Source organism: Panthera uncia, chromosome A2, assembly GCF_023721935.1.
Source record: "Panthera uncia isolate 11264 chromosome A2, Puncia_PCG_1.0, whole genome shotgun sequence".
In the NCBI taxonomy this organism is placed as follows: domain Eukaryota; kingdom Metazoa; phylum Chordata; class Mammalia; order Carnivora; family Felidae; genus Panthera; species Panthera uncia.
This window is the reverse complement of record NC_064816.1, coordinates 148,086,186-148,106,792: the sequence shown is the minus strand read 5'-3', so window position 1 is coordinate 148,106,792 and position 20,607 is coordinate 148,086,186. Positions and strand designations below refer to the sequence as shown.

The 20,607-nt window shown below is 42.7% G+C and overlaps 1 protein-coding gene across 1 annotated transcript in view; it reads left to right on the top strand.

Moving 5' to 3' along the window:
• The window catches only part of ATP6V0A4 (ATPase H+ transporting V0 subunit a4), a 93,081-nt gene that overhangs the window by 5,627 nt on the left and 66,847 nt on the right, over positions 1–20,607 (top strand). The window contains exons 2-4 of the mRNA XM_049641935.1: positions 15,979–16,073; positions 16,187–16,252; positions 19,507–19,640. Of these exons, the coding sequence (XP_049497892.1) occupies positions 19,524–19,640 (117 nt within the window). The 5' untranslated portion in view covers positions 15,979–16,073; positions 16,187–16,252; positions 19,507–19,523. The remainder of the gene's footprint in view (positions 1–15,978; positions 16,074–16,186; positions 16,253–19,506; positions 19,641–20,607) is intronic.

The window sequence follows — 20,607 nt, the reverse complement described above, 5'->3', positions numbered from 1 at the left end:
ATCTTCGTCTTTAATTTGGCCGCTTAATCTGTTTACCTTGGCATGTGTTTACTGATCAGTTTAGATTTGAAGTTCTGTCTTACAAGTGCTCTTTGGTTTTCCCATCTGTTTTATATCTCTTTTCTCTTTTTGCTCACCACTTTTGGGTTGAGTCTTTTATTCCCTTTTTTTAGAGATTACTACATGTATTCTTGTCTTTATCAAAGTCTAATATTAATTGATACTTTTACCATCTTCCCAAATAACGGGAAGAGCTTGGAACTTTAATTCTACCTGTCCATTCCTGATTGTTCTATCATTACAGTCATGTATTTTAACTATATACATATCTTTTTAACTTGGTAACTCATTATTACTTTTTTTTTTTTTACATTTATTTATTTTTGAGAGACAGAGACAGAGCACAAGTTGGGGAGAGACAGGGAGAGAAGGAGACACAGAATCCGAAGGAGACTCTAGGCTCTGAGCTATCAGCACAGAGCCTGACGTGGGGCCCGAACTCACAAACTGTGAGATCATGACCTAAGCTGAAGCTTAACCCCTGAGCCACCCAGGCGCCCCTCATTATTACTTTTTTATTCAGTGAATGTTTACTTAAATTTATCCACATATTTACCAATTTATTGTTCCTTGATTCATTTCTGCACGTCTGGTCTTCCATTTATGATGCTTCTTAAGTATTCCCGCAGTGGAGTGACTAATGCTGTCAGTTTTTGTTCGTCACGATATGTTCTCATCTTCCTTTATTCTTGAAAGTTATTTTCACTGAATGTAGAATTCTAGGTTGACAGATATTTTCTTTCAGTGCTTTAAAAATATGATTCTATTTTTTTTGACTCCCACTGTTTATGTTGAGAACTGTCCATCTAACTGCCCTCCCTTATAAGTAATTTGTCTCTTTTATCTTTGGTTGTTTGTAAAATTCTTGTGTTGTCTTTGGTTTTCAGAAATTTTATTACAGTGTGTTCAAGTATGGATTTCTTTTTAATTGTCTGGCTTGACGTTTGTAGACAAGTGAATATGGAGTTTGAGGTCTTTCATCAGTGCTGAGACGTCGGCCATCAAATACTACCGTCCCATTCTTTTCTCTCCACTGCAGACTCTAATTCTCTTACTATTTCCTTTATTCTCTATCCTTTTGTTTTCATGGGCTTTATTCTGAATATTTTCTTCAGCCCTATATATTTTTAAAAATTTTTAACGTATTCATGTTTGACAGAGACAGAGTGGGAGCAGGGAGGGGCAGAGAGAGAGGGAGACACAGAATCCGAAGCAGGCTCCAGGCTCTGAGCTGTCAGCACAGAGCCCAACGTGGGGCTCGAACCCATGAACTGTGAGATTGTGACCTGGTTGGATGCTCAACCAACTGAGCCACCTATCTTTTATTAGAACTCTTATCATCTGTGTCTAATTTATTTTTATAACTACCCATTGGGTTCTTTTTTTTAACGTTTTATTTATTTTTGGGACAGAGAGAGACAGAGCATGAACGGGGGAGGGGCAGAGAGAGAGGGAGACACAGAATCAGAAGCAGGCTCCAGGCTCTGAGCCATCAGCCCAGAGCCCGACGCGGGGCTCGAACCCACAGACCGCGAGATCGTGACCCGAGCCGAAGTCGGAGGCTTAACCGACTGAGCCACCCAGGTGCCCCTTCCCATTGGGTTCTTAATTTCAGTTATTTTAGTTTTAGAATTTCCATTTTGTCCACTATGAAATAACTTTTTGTTATACAGTCTCATTTTTCATGTTTGTGAACAGAGTGACCATAATTTTTAAAAATCTGTTTTATAACTTTAATATTTGTTCACCCCCATTGATCTGTTTCTTTTGTCTATTATTTCTGCTGGTTTTCATCCATGTTGCTGTGTTTCCTTATGTACCTGGTTATTTTTATTGTGTGCACAATTGCAATTACACATATTGTAAAAATAAGTAGGATGAGTCATGGGGTTTTTTGTTTGTTGTTGTTTGTTGTTTTTTTGTTTTTTGTTTTGGTTGGGTTGCCTCAGTCAGGTACTTGGGGCCAACAACATTGTGTTACCATATGTCTAGTCTCCAATATTGGGCTATTTGTAGCTAAGTTGTAGACTTTGTAAGGGTTAATTTATTTTAGTCACCTTTCTTTCTATGTGAGGCTCATTGGAAATCTTTTTTCCCCAGGGAAATAGAGATGAGCATAAAAATGTATATCCAAGATTCTCTACCTCAACATTATAATATTTGTGAAAATGTAAGCCTAGAAGCACCTTATAGCGGAATAAAAGATAGCTTCTATCTGTTAAAAATTTTTTTTTTAACATTTATTTACTTTTGAGAGGCAGAGTGTGAGCAAGTGAGGGGAAGAGAGAGAGGGAGACACAGGATCTGAAGCAGGCTCCAGGCTCTGAGCTGTCAGCCCAGAGCCTGACGCAGAGCTTGAACCCATGAACCATGAGATCATGACCTGAGCCAAAGTCAGATGCTTGACCGACTGAGCCACCCAGGTGCCCAAAGATAGCTTTTAAAATGATGTTTTAGAATGATATATTTTTTTTCCTTTGATATTTAATGATTTGGAAAAACACTTGCTATATAATACAAAGCAGAAAGAGCAGGATGTGAAACTATATATTCAGTGGGATTCCAGCTATTTATTACACATGCATAGGCAAAGAAAAAGCTTGGGAAGCATCCTATCAAGATGTCGGCAGTAGCCATATCTAGAATTAACACTTTGAGACAGTTTTTATTTTCTTCTTTACACTTTTATGGGTCTTTCAAATTTTCTGCAGTGAACACATATTACTCTTATAATCAGGCAATAAAATCAAATTAATGCATTTTATTTAATTATTCATTTATTTTAAAGATTTTATTTTTAAGTAATCTCTACCACCTATGTGGGGGCTTGAACTCACAACCTTAAGATCGAGAGTTGCATGCTCTACCGACTGAGCCAGTCAGGTGCCCCTCAAATTAATATATTTTAAAAAAGGATATTTCACAGGAAAGCAATACAGTCACAACAGAGCAGATAGACTACATTTAACAGTACCTATCTGGTTGTGTGGGAAAATTTTCAACGTCAGGAAATCCTTGGTTGCATTAAAGAAAAATCTTAATCAAATTTCAAGTTGTATTGGGGCACCTGGGTGGCTCAGTCCATTAAGTGTCCGACTTCAGCTCAGGTCATGATCTCAGTCTGTGAGTTTGAGCCCCATATCGGGCTCTGTGCTGACAGCTCAGAGCCTGGAGTCTGCTTTGGATTCTGTGTCCCCCTCTTTCTCTCTGCCCCTCCCTTGCTCATGCTCTGTCTCTCTCTCTGTCAAAAATAAGTAAACATTAAAAAAAAAATTTTTAAAAACCCCATAGACTCTCAATGTTGGAAAGGGATCTAGAAGCCGTCTGGCCCAATCCTTAACCTAGTAAGGATCCTCTCCTGCAATGAAAGGAGAAGTTAGAGAGTTTGGTATGGCTGCATTTGACTTCTCCTGGCTCTCAAGGTTGTGACTTGGACTTCTGCTAAAATGCCTCAAGTAGCAGGCTTCTTACCAATTGTTAAGGCAGCCAGTTCCACTGTGGGATAGCTCTACCTGTTAGAAAAGTTAGTGAGTAACTAGCATCAAACAGGTAAGGGCATTTTAAGGTGAAGTTAATGAACAGTAGGAGGGCAGGTCCTGTTCAGCTCTGCAGCCCTATGAGTGGCTATTTCTGGCTCCTTCATTCCCAGCCTTACCATTTGTACAAAATATTTCTGTTGGCACAACACTGCGTGTGGTCAGATTCATTTTGTGTTTAATAAACAGAGATGTGTGTTCTCAAAGAGTAATTTTAAGCTAAGGTTTTGGGGAAATAAACTACACGTTTGTAGTAAACACTCAGCCAGTTTTTCTTTTCCAGTTTGTCCATGTGAAAAGTAAAAAGGACCAGAGAGCCGAGTCAGAGATTGTTGGCCTTCCTTCCCGGTATCCAGCTTCTTCTCTCCGGCCGTGTCTTCTGGTCTCTTCTGTAACCTTCCTTCACCATCTGTCTCTTGTCCAGGCTGCCTGTGGCTTGGACAACCAGCCCTGAGTCAGGAGTCCTGGGTTCCCTTTTCACGTTGTCACCCTCTGTGTGACCTTGGGGGAAGTCATGTAACCTTGGTGATGATGCTTCCCAAGAGATGTGGTGGGGGTTCTCTGGGAGGGAGTCACTTGGGGAAAAATCCAGGGAAATGTTGCCTTCAATCCTCTGTGAGAAAATCTTTGTCTGGGGTCCCCAGGACTCTCCAGAGGGGATAAACTGGTTCTGCTACATATAGTACCTGATACAAAGGGATGTTATGTCCTTTGAGAAACAAACAGGAAAGCTGTGAAGAGACCATGAGAATCAGGAGCACATATTCTGCGTCAGGCTCTGCCACTAATTTGCTGCAGGATTTAGGCACATCCCTTCACCCCCTGGGGTCGTTTACTCAACCCTAAAGCAAGGGGATTGGACTAGAGGATCTCAAAGTTTTCCTCCAGGGGTACAATTCTGTGACTCTGCTCAACACAGTATATTAAATGGAGAAGAAACTAGAGGTGGGAATTGTGCTGAAAAGAGCCTCACCAGTGGATTTGGGGGAAAATATTATTACAGAAAAATAACTGGGGAGGCTCCCGAGTGACAAATTTGGAGATCTGATGGGTAAAACGCATCCATGACAAACGTTGAGGCGTTCTCTTCTCTTCATAATGAAATTTTATTTTCCTATATCTCACTTCCAGTCAGTCAAAAAGGACGCGGGAGGGTTCCATGATGGAGGGTCTTCTCCTAAGGAATGAGACTCAGCCTTGTGCTGAGGGGAAGGAGGTGAGATGAGATGGAGGGGAGAAGAGAGTGTGCCAGTCAGTGAGAGACGTTGGAGGACTCTTTCTTTTTTAGGGCATGATCTGGGGGCAGAAAGGTGTAGACCATCCATGAGGACCCACCTGATGTTGGATGTGCGCCATTGTTCCCTCTGACACTCACTGGAGGGAGTCCACGGCCAGGAGGGAAAGGGAATGTACGTGGCAGGAGATGATTCTGGTTTCAGCACAGAGAACACTGACTTCAGTGTGCTGATGACGTGAATCTTGGACATTACTGTCAACAAATTGCATTTGTGTGTGTGTGTGTGTGAGTTGAATGTCATTCCCTCTCTTTTTAGCAACCTCAAGCCATTCTCTGTCTCTAGTACTTTGTCTCCATTAACGCATATTGTGAAGGTTTGTGGGTGGTGGGGTCAGTGCCTGGCCAGTGGTGGGAACTGCTAGGTAAGTGGATGTTAAAATCAATTATGTGAAGGAAGGTCATCTGGCCGGAATTCAGTTCAGAAAAATCAGACGCTGTGGAGAATCAGGTTGTTACTTCTGCAGCTACAATTTTATTTTTGGATTAAATTCCTTGCAAGCATTTTAGCTTGCTCTCCACTTACCCCTTTTCATTTTTTAAATTATAATGATCTCCTGAAAGTTGATCCTGTACCGCTGAACATGTGGTCGTGCACAGTATCTTCCTAATCCCCGGTAGAGGGATACAGGAACAAAGGGGGCCCTTTGTTTAAAGGAATGTCCACTTTGAAGAGATGTACAGGGAGTGCTCGCCTCTTTAGCTGGTCAAGAGCCACCTTATAGAATGTCCTCGGGCACAAAAGTGCCTCGCCTGAGACCTGCCCAGACAAGTGTAAAGTGGCCCAAACTGGCGTTGTGCCCCAGACTTGTCTAAAGAACAGGAGTAGTGGTACGAAACCACTAAATGTCCAAAACAGTACTCTTACAGGTGGCCTTAGGGGACTGATTCTGTTCTAAGGGGGTTGTTTCCCTCAAGACCTCGTGCCAACTGTAAGTGTCATTTTCCTTTAAAGCATTGGGTTGAGAGGTGCCTGGGTTCCTCAGTTGGTTAAGTATCCTATTCTCGATCAGGGCTGAAGTCATGATCTCACGGTTCGTGAGTTTCAGCCCCGTGTGGGGATCTGCACTTGGAGTGCGGAGGCTCCTTGGGATTCTCTCTCTCCCTCTCTCTCCGTGCCTCCCCTGCTGGCCCTCTCTCTCAAAGTAAATAAATAAACTTAAAAAAGAAAATAAAATCTTTAAATGAATAAATGAGGAAGGATGCTTTCAGGCCAGTGAGTGGTCAGGACTCAGTCTTTGGCTCTTTTCTGCCCGTCACCGGAAACCCTCTTGAGGCTCATCACTGTGAAGGGCTCTCCTCTCCCCTTTTCTCTCCTTCCTCCACTGTTGAGATCACAGGAGAGAATCTGGGAAGTTTACTTTGGTCCTAGACCACCTGGACTGTGGGTGCTCGCACTTGAATCGTTCCGACCTTGCATGAGTCAGCGATGCTATGAAATCCTGCGTGTAAGATACCGAGCTCAGTCGGGACACTTGCAGAGAGATGTAAAAGATACCTTTATGGGATTCAAGGTGATTGTGCCACAAACACCTAAAAGATAAGGAAAAGTAGAAGTTGCCAGTTTCTACACGTGCTGGGCCCCTAGAGCTCACAGAATTGTCTTGGATTATTAACTGTCTCTTCCTTGAAAAAAATAGAGGAAATCTTCCCACGAGGCTAATTTTCTCCTCAGTTCCTTCCCTGCTCCCTCCTTCCTTTTCACAGCCTGGTATTTTGGAAGAGTTGTCGGTATTGTCTTTCTTCACCGGCCAGTGACTTCCCAGTTCCCCAGTCTCTGAATTCTGCCTCCTTCATGCCCCTGAAGGAGGTCCATCAGTGTCACCAGGCACCTCCAGATGCTTCTCAGCTCTCCTGTTGTGTGAGCCCTCCACGATTCTTGAGACACTTCTCTCGAATTCTCTTTCTTCGGACTGTTCTCCTCGATCTCCGTTCCTGGTCCGTCTCCTCTGTCCTGCCTTGGAACCTTTCAGGTCTCCCACACTCAGGCGTGATTTCATTGCTTCCCCCTTGTCACAGACCGAATTGCGTCCTCCACGCCCCCCCCCCCCATTCATATGTTGAAGTCCTAACCCTGCACTTCAGAATGTGACCTTATTTGGAAATAGGGTCTTTGTAGAGGTAATTAGTTAAGATGAAGTCCTACTCTTACTGGAGTAGTGTGGGCCCCTGCCCCCAACCAACATGTCCGTATTAAAAGGGGAGATTTGGACACAGACACACACACACATGTGAAGATGAAGTCAGATCCCAGAGGCTTCTGTAGCTAAGGAACCCCAGAGATGGCCAGTGAATCACCAGCAGCCAGATCAGAGGCATAGAACAGATTCTTCCCCATAGTCTCAGAAGGAATCATAACGCCCCACCCCTATCACCGTGATCTTAGACATCCACCTCCAGGACTCCTAGACGATGAGTTCTGTTGTTTACGCTACCCAGTTTGTGGTGTCCCCTGTCGAGGCAGTTCTAGTGAGCTGATAAACCCCAGGCCAGTGGCGGACCAATGTGTTGGTCTAGAAGCCTCTTCACTCTTAAACATTATTGAGAACCCCAAAGAGCTTTGGCTTATGTGGATCCTATCTACTAATATTTCCCACACTAGGCATTAAAACTGAGAAATTTAAAAATGCTTGTGTGTGAACTCATTTAAATTCATATGAACCTGTTTATTATGTTAGTATAAACACCTCGTTTTATGAAAGTACTGTATTTTCCAAAACAGTTTCGTGAAGAGTAGCACTGATTGCTTTCTTTTGCAAATCTCTTTAATGTGTGACCAATAGAAGACAGCTGGGTGTCTTTTGCATATCTATTTTTACATTCAGCTCATTGCTGTATGTTATTTTTTTTTTGAAATATACGATGAAAATCTGGTCTCACGTAACTAAGTAGTTTTTAGAAAGGGAAAAAAAATTTTTTTTAATTTTATTTAAATTCAAGTTAGTTACCATATAGTGTAATAACAAACACTACTACAGTAGTAGAATTCACTACTAATTCTAGAGTAGAATTTAGTGATTCATCCCAGGAAAAATGTTTTACTAGACTTTTCAGTAGTTGTGGACATTTTTCTTCAATACTATAGGCCTTTTAAAAAATTTTTGTTAATGTTTATTTATTTTTGAGAGAGAGAGACAGAGTGTGAGCAAGGGAAAGGTAGAGAGCGAGAGAGGGAGACACAGAATCCGAAGGAGGCTCCAGGCTCTGAGCTGTCAGCACAGAGCCCCACGCAGGTCTGGAACCCAGGAACTATGAGATCATGACCTGAGCAGAAGTCAGACGCTTAACTGACTGAGCCACCCACGTGCCCCAACAAGTAGTACTTTTTAAAAGCTTAGTTGCAGTGTGGACTCTGAAACCAAATCAATGACCTTTTCATTAAAATCCCTTGGTTAAGCATGTACTTTTCAATGGATCATTTGCCCAAGCATGACTTTATAACATCATGCATTGGGCATTTGGGAAATAATGGTTCATTGAGTTTTGCAGATCTCCCAAATGCTGTCCCATTTCATTATACAATAACTTTTAAAACTCACATTTATAAATATCCCCACAGAAATATCCTCATCAGAAAAGTTGTTAGCATTGAGAAGCTGTCACGTTCATGTGGGCGCATAAAAGTTTTCCAAAATGTTAATTGTTATTTGAGAGTTAGAATTTCATCACTGGCAACAAACAATATCAGTTGTTTTCCTTTGAAGTGACAGAATCATTTGGATCATTTCTGAGAAAATGCCTGCCAAATGCCTATGTCTGAATAACCACAGTGTGTCAGCTGTTCTTTTCAAGTAAGAATGGTGTTCTGTCAAAATAGCTAATTCAGCTGGCAAGTCAAACCATCACTCTTCTTACTTCGTTATGCCACAAACGGGCTTTATGTGTGCTTTCTGTTTTGTCACACGGGGTATTAACGATGAAATGATATTTCGTCTTTTGCCTGGGCCACAGTGCTGGTCTCAGAACTGCTCTGTCTGCTGCGAGGATTGCCTCTCCTTGCGTCCACTCTGCAGTTAGTAACGTGTTTTCTGGGGCGCCTGGGTGGTTCAGTCAGTTAAGCATCAGACTCTTGATTTCAGCTCGGGTCGTGATCTCCTGGATTGTGGGTTTGAGCCCCTTGTCAGGCTCTGCAGGCAGCTCAGAGTCTGCTTGGGATTCTCTCTCTCCCTCTGCCCCTTCTTCGCTCTCTCAAGATAAATAACATTAAAAAAAATAAATATGTTTTCCAAGTTGTGCCATTTACCCCTACCCTACCTGCTTCAGAGCCGTCAAGGGCCCCAGATGCTCTTGTGATAAAGGCACAGTCCTTAATACAGCCTGCAGATCATGTCCTTATCCTGCCCGCTTTCTCCCCACCCCCTCATTCTCTCTGCCCTGTGTATACTGCCTTCTTTCCCCAAGAAGGAGTCAGGTTACACGACTTAGAGAGCTGTGTTCTCTCCTTCAGTGTACCCATCTTAGTTCTGACACATTTGTCCCCGTGGTTATTTAATAATTTGATTACTGAGACTAGACTGTCTCAGCTCTGGGGCCACACTACCTGGATTCAAGTCCCCTCTCTACCACTTGCTAGTGAGCAACCTTGAATGTGTTACCCATCTCGGATTGCTAATCTGCAAACCAGACAAACAATAACAACGAGGGTTTTAATAATACCTATTTCTTAGGGTTTTGTCTTAAATTTGCCCGTAGTGGGCATCATCTGTTTGCCATTGATATTGGGATTATTACTTTTGCCTGCCCTGCTAGAGTTTACCACAACAGGCACTGTTTTGCCCAATTTGTGCCTTAAGTGCCTAGTGCCTTGCCTGGCACTTCATAGTTGCTCAGTCAATATTTTTGAGATTATTTTATTTTATTGTCGTTTTAATTAAATGTTTGATTTTCTTCAAATTAGCTGATGGATACAAACTGTAAAAATCAAGTCGTACAAAGGGTTTGAAAGAGCAGTGCTCAAATCTCCTCCCTCTCCATTCCATCTGCAGCCTTGTTCTTACTCTTGACTAATTTTGTCCTTTTGTGGTTACTTTCAAAATCTCCAGGGGCGCCTGGGTGGCTCAGTCGGTTGAGCGACTGCCTTCAGCTCAGGTCATGATCTCACGGTTCATGGGTTCGAGGGTTCGAGCCCCACATCAGGTTCTGTGCTGACAGCTCAGAGCCTGGAGCCTGCTTTGGATTCTGTGTCTCCCTCTCTCTCTGCACTTCCCCTGCTCATGCTCTGTCTCTCTGTGTCTCAAAAATAATAAAAACATTAAAAAAAATTTTTTTTAAATCTCCAAATAATATGCTCACACTGCTCTTCTCAGTTTATTGGCATTTGACATTATCTTTTGAATTGAATACTTGTTTCTTTTTGGTCTCTCCCATCTCCACTAAAATGTAAGCTCCATAAAAGCCGTGACTTTCGGGCGCTTGGGTGGCTCAGTAGGTTGAGTGTCTGAATTCAGGTCACCTCATGATCTCACAGCTCGTGGGTTCGAGCCCCGTTTTGGGCTCTGTGCTGACAGCTAGGAGCCTGGAGCCTGCTTCGGATTCTGTGCCTCCCTCTTTGCCCCAACCCACTCGCATTCTGTCTCTGTCTCTCTCAGAAATACATAAACATTAAAAAAATAATAATAAAAAAAAAAAAAGCAGCGACTTGGTTGTGTTTCCTGCTGTGTCTGCAGAGCCTAAAACAGGGCCTGACGCACTGGGGGTGCCCCATAAATAAGCCCTGGATGAGTAAGCATCAAGACATGCTTCATGAGCATCTGTAGATGCTTACTGTTGTGCTGGCCTCTGAGAGGCACTCAGCGAGCACCAGTAATGCTCCATGGAAATGAAATCGGTGCCGTTTCTATCCTTACTCTCGTAACTGTTACCTTCCCTCTCTTCTTTTGTCTGATCAGTCTCCAGGTCCAGGTCCATTTTATTACTTACACAGCTGTGAATATGAGGCCCGCTCAAGTTGACATTTTGTTTTGTAACATTGCATCACCGAGGGCTTAAAGTTTCCCCTCAAAGCAGTTTCTTGTACTGTTTTTGTCTTTACGGTCCATAATCTGTGATCTGCTCTCCAGAATTCCATAAAGCTCTGAAAACAAAGATGTTTTTATGCACGTGGCAGCACAGTCTGACCTGATTTAACATGAGGCATGTGTAATTTTTATTGATTCTTCATAGTGAGGATGTATATATTTAAGTACAGAAGGATTAACATGCTTTGATTACAGCGTGCTGCCCCCAGGGCCCATGTGGTGTTATATAACATATAGTATATACCTGGCTTAACTTTCTAAAATAGACGACATTCTGAAATCCAAAAGCCTTCTGGCCCCAAAGTTGAAGACCTGTAATATATGAGCTTTATGTGTTCGTTATGGAAATATCAGGGAATAAAGAAAAGGACAAAACACATAAATCTAAATCCAAATCCTATCCACCATGATGATCTCAGTATAGTTCCTTCCACATCTTTCCTGTATTGATTATACATGTTGAAGAAAGTTCAATGATACTGTTTCATAAAATACTTTTTATCAACAGCGTTCCAAGAACCTGTTTCCTTGTCTGTAGAATGCTTTTCATGCTATTTTAATAGCTGCACTATATTCTATCACAGAGATGTGTCAGAGTTCGCTTAACCGTCTTGATCTTTTACTTCTTCCTCAAAGCGGCCCCTGAAGAGGGTTCTGCAAAATCTCCAGGGTTCTGTGCACCAGTTTGAAAACCACCAATCTGGCTTAGGATCCTTTTCCAGTGAAGGAACTGAGTCAGTCCAGACTCAGTGAAGGAACTGAGTCTCCTGATGGGTAGCCGCCTTCCCTGGGGCCACTCAACCCCCCCCCCCCCCCGCCCCGGGCTACTTTGATTTAGAACACACATCTCCAGAGATTTGTCTCTGTCCTCTCTCCACTATATAACACCAGCTAAGCACAATTCTTCTTTGCTCTTTCTGAAATCTTTTTTTTTTAACCTTTTATTTTGAAATAATTACAGATTTTACAGAAAGTTGCAAATAGTACAGGGAGGTCTTGTGTGCCCTTCAAGCAGTTTTCCCCATTGGTTATTTACATGGGGAAATTGACAATGATAGAAAGCTTGTATATGGTTCTGTGTCATTTTATCACGTGTATAGATTCACATCTCCAGCACCATAGTCAAGTTCTAGAACTGTTCTGTCACCATGAAGATTTTCCTCATGTTGCTCCCTCATGGACACACACATACACCACCACCATGACCATTCCTAATGCCTAACAACCAGTAATTTCTTCTCCATCTCTATAATTTTTGTCATTTAGAGAATGTTGTCTAACTGGAATCATATAGTGCATGACTTTTTCAGATTGTTTTTTTTTTTTTTCCACTTAATCACCTTGAGATCTATCCAGGTTGTTGTGTTTATCAATAGTTATTGCTTTTAGTGATGAGTGGTATTCTCAGGTATGAATATACCATAAGCAGGATATTTTGGTTGTTTCCAGTTCTGGGCTATTACAAATGAAACTGCTATGATTGATGTATAGCTTTTTTAGGGGTGAACATAAGTTCCATTCTCTGGGATAAATAGCATGAGTGTGATTGCTGGGTCCTAAGGAGAGTGCATATTTAGTGTTTTTTAAAAAGCTGCCAAACAGGGGCTCCTGGGTGGCTCAGTCGGTTAAGCATCTGACTTTGGCTCAGGTCATGATCTTGTGCCTTGTGGGTTTGAGCCCCGTGTCAGGCTCTGTGCTGGCAGCTCAGAGCCTGGAGCCTGTTTCAGATTCTGTCTCCCTCTCCCTCTGCCTCTCCCAATCTCATGCTCTGTCTCAGTGTCGCAAAAATAAGTAAACACTAAAAACAAATATTTTTTTTTAAAACTGCCAAACAGTTTTCCAGAGTGTACCATTTTACATTTCCACTGGCAATACATGACACATCCAGTCTGTCCACATTTTTGCCAGTGTTTGGAATTGTCACTATTTATTATTTGTCATTGTTCTGATAGGTATATACTGATATTTCATGGTGGTTTTAATTTGTATTTCCCTAATGGCTAATAATGTTGAACGTCTCTTCCTGTGCTTAATGGCCATCTGTACATCTTTTTAGGTAAAATGTCGTATGGCTTTGGCCCATTTTCCAATTGGATTGTTTGATATTTTGTTGAAGTTTGAAAACCTGATAAATTCTAGGTATGAGTCCTTTATCAGATACGTGACTTGCGTATATTTTCTCCCAGTCTTGAGCTTGTCTTTTTATCCTTTTTTCTAGAATCTTTTGCACAGCAAATTTTTGAATTAATTTTTTTTTTACTTCTCTTGTGGATAGCAATTTATGTGTCTTATTATAGGAACTCTTCACCAAACCCTCGGTTCTGAAAATGCTCTACTATGTTTCTGCTCAAAATTTTCTAGTTTTACATTTGAAATTTATCCCTGATCCATTTTGGGTTAATTTTTGTCAAGGGCGTGAAGGTTGTTAGGTCTTCGTTCCATTTTTGGCCTGTGGATGTCCATTTGCTCTAGCACCATTTGCTGAGAAGGTGATCTTTCCTCTACTGAAATGCTTTCCACTTTTGTCAAAAATCAGTTGGCCTGACTTGTGTTGGTCTATTTCTGGATTCTCTATTTTCTTGCATTCACCTATTTGTCTGTCTTTCCCCCGGCACCACAATCTTGATTAGTGTAGCTGTATGGTAAGTCTTGAAATTAACTAGAGTGGTTTCTCCTACTTTATTTTTCTATTCATTATACCTCTGCTGATAAGACCCTGGCTGGGAGGAGAGGAATGCCTGGTTACTGGTCCCCACATGGCCTCAATGAGGGGGTGGCCTCATTGCCAATGGCAATCGGGAAAATTCCCATTAGATCTCCTCTGACATCACCCAGTGAGGTTAACAAAGGGTGTCTTATTACCACAGGGTGAGTCTGGGAGTTCAGACTCCGCACTTGGCCTTCTCTGACACGATACTGGAGGGTGTCGCTTTGGTGCACGTGGGGGAAGGTAGAAGACTGGGCTCTCCCCACTTGGGCTTTGCTGACATGGGTGGGCATAGAATCACAGTTTTTTCTGTGGTGTTTGGCTGGATTAGAGTGATTACTATCTGAAAGTCTTCTTTCTTACTAGGCTGCCTCTTTCCTGATGCCTTGGCTAGAGAGAGCAGGCTGTATTGGGGATTTTTTTTCTATCTGCCTACCTTGCTGGCTTCTGCAGCACCATGCCTAGAACATAACAGGCAAAAGAAACCCCAGAGAACTTGCCTCTGTCATTCCTCACACCCTGAGGTTCCTAGAAGGTCTGTCTTCTCTCTACCTTTCAGAGTCTTCTAATATTTCTTGTACGTATAATGTTCCGGGTTTTCAGTTTTAGTTATTGGGAAGAAAAAATATTTCCACTCCATCTTTCCAGAAGCAGAATCAAAGTAATTTTTCAAAAATGTCAATCAGTTGGGGTGGCTGGGTAGCTCCGTTGGTTAAATGGCTGACTTGATTTCGGCCGAGGTCACGATTTTACGGTTCATGAGTTCGAGCCCACATTGGGCTGTACGCTCGCATACAGATCCTCTGTCTCCCTCTCTCTGCCCCTCCCACGCACATGCACTTGCACGTGCGCTCTCTCTCTCTCGCACTCTCTCTCTCAAAAAGAAATAAATGTTAAAAAAAAATTTTTTTTAATGTGAATCAGTTAAGTAATGTCATTTCTCTGCTTCACAATTTCCAAGGGCTTCCCGGTATGATTGTAAAAAATAAAATATATATAAATCATAATCAAAATATATAAAATCAAAATTTCCTAATCATAATCAAAATATATAAAATCAAAAGTTCCTAAAAAAAGCGAAAGAACAAAATCCAAATTTCCTATCGGCCCATCAGAACTTCCGTGGCTCCCTGTTTCCACTCTGATGTGCTTTATACTCCCTCTCCCCACCCCTCTCATGCCCCAGCCACATTGGCCTCCTTTCTGTTTCTTGAACGTGTTGCGCCTTCTTGGACTATGAAACAATATCACGCGTAGTTGTCAACAGGGACTCTGGTGTTAGATGACCTGTCCCGAGTGACTGTGTGACCTTGGGCCACTTTCTTGGCCTTTTTGCGCCTCTATTTCCTCATATGTGATTTGAGAATAAGAATACTGTCCGCCTCCTAGGGTTATTGAAACGATTAAATAGATTGGCCCATGTGATGTAATTTGAGGTACTCTAAAGTGCAAGAACGATACCCAGCGCAGAGGAAGCATTCAGCTGTGGGGATGAAGTTACCTACACCTCCCTGCTCTTGAATGGCTGTTTCTGTTGCCTGGAATACCTCCTGCCCGCCCCCCCCCCCGACTCCCACCCCCCCAACCCCACTTTTTTTTGCAAGACTGACTCATTTAAATCTTCCACGCCTCAGCCTAAATGGCCTTATCTGCTTATGTAAAGTAGTCTCTCTTCCTTTCTCTAAAGCCTATCTTTCTATAATAGCACTTTTTATAATCTGTGATATCTGGCTAACTTATTACTCGTTTACTGTTCGTCTCTTGCCCCGTGGACAAGAAGCTTCGTGAGGGCAAGCACTCTTGTCTCTTACTCACTGCCCTACCCCCACCCCGCCCCCCCACCCAGCCCCGAACAGAAGGAGCCACATAGTAGACTCTTAATAAAGATTTATTGAATGGATGCAAGAATTCAGGTCATTTATGGTTACACACCTATTACACATAATGCTGCAATAGACATTATTGTGGTTAAATTTCCGTATACAACTTCCAAATTTTTTCGTAGGATGAACTTCCTAGAGTGGGGTTGCTGGGTCAAAGGATATACACATGGCCTTTCAGACAGATTGTATTAATTTATTGTCCTGCCAGTGTCCTGTGAGTGTGTTGTCCTTCTGCATTTTCCACTTAGGGCTTTAGGAGGGAAAAAAAGAAGCAAACCTTGAAATGCATTCTCCCTCCTCTCCTTCTCCATTCAAAATAATTAATATTCTGTTATACTTTGCAGATGAGGATACTGGGAACCTGGGGTTAAATAAGCTTCCCCAGGGTCAATGGCAGAGCTGGGATCGTGGCTCGGGTCGTTTGGTTGTAAACTCTGGTCTTAACCATCAAGGTGTGCTTTTCGTCTATATTTTTCCTCAGTGATTCCTGGGCACCGGGACATTTGAGGACGTCTGCACCACCCACTGACCGGGGGACCCAGCAAACCCCACCTGGGCTGAAGAGCAGAATGGGAGGTAGGCAGCGGAAGGGGCATGAGGAGGGAGGCACCAGTCGAGGCAGGGGCTCCTCTTGCCTCGAGTTCATTTGGCAAGACAGACGGAATCAGTGTCGGTCATTCTCTTTGCAGTTGCCAGTTCTAATCCTTCTGCTCTGCTTTGTGGGTCCTGAGTTCAGCCTTGAGAAGTCTGACCAGGTGAGGCTGGGCTCGAGTGATTCTGCCATGTTGGGGTGGGTGGCTCTGGCCAACCTCTGTGTCTGAAGAAACCCGAGCATTGCTTTTCCTATAGGCCTCGTTACAGGCCACCTGCTCCCCCCAGGGGCCCTGGCCTCCGCTCCCCCAGGTTCAAGCTGCCCCTTCTCAGCTGATCTTCCCAAACTGCCTGCATTCACCCTGCTGCCTCCCAAGGTAAAGTTAGATTTTCCACCCTGTGTTCTCAAAAGCAATAGTTCTAATTTGATGACGCACAAGCATCACCTGAGGCGCTTACTAAAAAGACCTCAGACAACCTGGGCCATTTGAATATTGACGGGATATTTGATTACTGTTGAATTACTGTTGAATTTTAAGTGTGACCATGGTATTACATATGTGTGTATTATATATGTAATATATATGAATATGTATCTTTTAGGTTACATATGTATTATATATATATTATATTATTATATAATATATAATATATGTATATGAAAATGTATCTTTTAGGTTACATATGTATTATGTATATTATATAATATATAATATATATTATAATATATATAATATAATATATGTTAATGAAAATGTATCTTTTAGGTTACATATGTATTATATATAATATATAATACATAATATATAATATATAATATATATTATAATATATATAATATAATATATGTATATGAAAATGTATCTTTTAGAGATACATACTGAAATATTTTGAAAGAAGAAATATGTGTGGGATTAGCTTCAACGTAGCCTGGGGTGGGTAGGAGAAGTGGGAGAAAGAACTGATGATACAAAATTCACCAGTTGACGCTGAGCAGTGTGAATATGGAGGTGCCTTATATTGGTCTCTGTACTTTTGCGGTTGCTTTAATTTTTCCACTCTAAAAAGTAACAACAACAACAAAACACCCTTCTTATTCTAGGGTACATGTGCCACTCACCCCAGGTGGGTGCATGAAGGGATCTGCATCCCCCCTCCCCCCCCAGGAAAGCTGCTTTGCCAAGCTCATTATTGTGAACGAAGGTGGCCACTGCAGAGGACCCCCAACCAGGAGACGCGGTGTAATTGCTTTACTCCTCTGCTCCTCGGCCCCCTCCACCAAATAAGTTGATCAGGACAGTAATTCTCGGTCAAAGGGTAAATAGTCATGTCTGGCCCTGTCTCTTTACCTGGCCCACAATGGAAGCCGATCTTAGCTATTGTTTATCTGTCTGTTCTCTGTTGCAAGTGAAGTGTTTTTGAAGATAGATGTTGATAAGATAGTGGGCATGATTTGTTTTTCATGTCCCAAACGATTTCATTTTACAGTGACAAGAAGGAGTGTTTGATGTGCTTAGTAGATGCACTGGAAGGTTGTCTCCAGGGCCCTTCTAAGTCCTCTAGAAACCTTTCCCAAAACTCTGCCCACCGAGGGGTGAGTTACTTTTCTTACAGGAGAAAGTCACTGCTTCCACTGCTGGGGCTCCAAGGTCGTGGCCCTGGGCTCAGGTGGCTGGGGGAGGGAGGGGGTTTGAGCAGGGCTGGCCGGTGAGGCAGGTTCTCCTCACTCCCAGGCAGGTGTTGATACAACAGAGCTGCCTCTGGGCTCTGTAGGCACCTAGGGAGGAGAAGCACCGGGAGGGGCTCTTTGCCTTAGGGAAGCTACCGGAGGAATCCTAGTCCCAGGCCTGTCACTCACAGGCCCTGACCAAACACAGCTGCCTCTGGGGGATCCCTGCTAGGGGGGTTGGGCCGAGGGAGTACCAGAGAGCTGTAGCCCCCGCCCTGCTGCGGATCCCTGTCTAGAGCCTGCTGGGACAAAGCCGGGGTAAGAAGGCCCTTTACACTGTGTTCTTGGTCTGCTTGATGCTAATGTCTTGTGTCTCTCTTCTACGGAAACATTCCTTTATTTATCAGAGAGGGTAGTATGAAAAGTTTTGAGTCATCTTTTGTCAAAAGGCAAAAAAAAAGCAGCATCAGGCGATGCATTCTGGAGGGAGGGATGATGTTTGGTCTCTAGTCAATAAATTGGGCAATAACTTTTGAGAACCTGCTTTGTGGCTGAGCTATACTGGTGATAGAATGGAAAACATGACATAGTTCTCACCTCATGGAATTTACTGGTTAGTGGGCAACACAAACGTGAAACAAGTAGTTGCCGATGATTTATCTTCTGGGAGTACTGGTTTCACGTGGTGGTGGTGGTCTGAAAGGGCTTAGGGTAGAAGAGGATCTTTGCACTGAGGCTCCAATGACAGGATTGTGTTGGGTGCATGGAAACCAGGGGGACTTGGGGAGGAAGAAAGTGAGGTTCCAAATCTAGGGGAATGCATGGACAAAGGTCCTGAGGTAGGAGGGAGCTCCGGGAGACATTGTGTGTCCAGAGAGCAGTGTGAAGGGGAATGAAGCTGGAGGGGAAGGCAAAGGCCAGATATACAGCCTTTTTGTTGGCCAAATCAAGGGTTTTAGACTTGATTCTATGAGAAATAGAGATAAAAGAATAATTAAAGCAGAGAAGGGATAACCCCAGTGTCTGTCAAACAGCAGCTACTGTATATATTATAAAATGAAATGAGAAAAAGGGGCCCATTCTGGAGGTGTGATAGTTATTCCAGAAGGTTGGTCTTTGGGGAAATTGATTTGGCTTGGCAGTGTTAGAGCAGTCCAGAGGGCCTTTGATGGGAGTGGGTTCTACATGAATACCCTTTTTCCATACAGAGGACATACATACAGATTTATTTCATTCTGGCTGACTGCACAGGGTTCTGTGAGTCAGCTTAATCACTGTCCTGTTGATGGATATCTGGTTTAGATCCATTTATTATAATTATGATATACAATGTTATCAGGAACATCGTTGTGCATACATTTTCCCATACATCTCCAAGTTTGTCCAGATGAATAGCAGTGAAAATCCTGGGTCATGGATATGAGTGCTATAAAATTTGATAGACACTGACAAATTGCTCTCTGAAAAAAACTGTCCAAATGTACACTTCCAAGACTAAAGTACAGTGTATGAAGATGCCTGCTCTCTCATACCGTCCACAACATGGGTCTTTACTCATATTTTTTAATCTCTTGCCAGTCCGATAGGTGGTGAAAAGTGCTATCTTGTTTTTGTTTATATTTTTAGAATTAAGAGTCATTCCTGTTGGATTTTTTTCCCCTGTCGGATATTAATATAATGCAACTAAAGCCAGTTTTCATCCTAAGGCTTCTATACTCTTATTCCCTCCGATGTCTTTGTCTCCTGCAGACCAAGGCTGTGTCAAGATGGCGTCCGTGTTTCGCAGTGAGGAGATGTGTTTGTCCCAGCTGTTTCTCCAGGTGGAGGCTGCATATTGCTGTGTGGCTGAGCTTGGGGAGCTTGGACTGGTTCAGTTCAAAGATGTAGGTGCCACATTCTTGGGAGACCAGAGGAAGATGGGGTGGGTGTAGACATCTCTTTCACACCAACTTCTTGGTAGTGAACTAAGTTCAGGGAGTAGAGCCCTGAGCTGGGATAGATGGAGTTCCACGTGGTTCTAGTTGTTCTGGCTAAGGTTTGTGATAACGTTGAGAAGTGACTTGCAAACATGTTCTCCTTTCCTCTAGATGTATCTCTTCTATAGGAATGTTTTGAGGCTCTAATGCAGTCACTACATGTTAGATGGCATTATACTTTATTTCCTACATAGTACCTTCAAAGAATTAGAGCTCTCCAATGGGCATGTGGACTACCAAACCTTGTTCCGAAGACAGAAACCAATTGTTCCTAACTAGCTGGTCTGAGGACAAAGTGCACAGTCTCCCTAGAGTGACATTCTAGGGCTAGACAGTCTTGAGTGTGATGTTGGGGTATCATTTCTCAGAGGTGGTTTGGATCCTTACCAAGCTTTTTTGAACAACGTTCTTTACTCCTTTACTTCCTCACCAAGATCACAATCAAAACTAAGCTCCTGCAGGGAAGGATCTTGTCTTGGTCTGTGTGTTCTTAGTTTCTAGTACAGGACCTCACGTGAGGCAGTTCCTTAATAACATTTGTTGGGCTGAGCTGAGGGTCACCATCACTAGGACACTGAATTTTTGTCGATGATTGTGATAACATTGCATGGAGCTATGCAATTTCAAGATCCTGTCGTATTCATGACTCCACTGAGGATTTCAAGGCTCATTTGGATGTAAATCCAACTAAGAGCAAGGAAACCTTAGCTGTGGGAGGACTTTCTAAGTGAAGGAAGACCAGAGCTGAGGCATTTGGGAGATTGCATATAAGAACATCAAGGTGTGTTTTGCCTGTAACTTACCTGTCTCATGCATGGAAGTATCTATTCCGAAGATGGTTCCGGCAACCTTCCCCAGAATTAATAATAATACT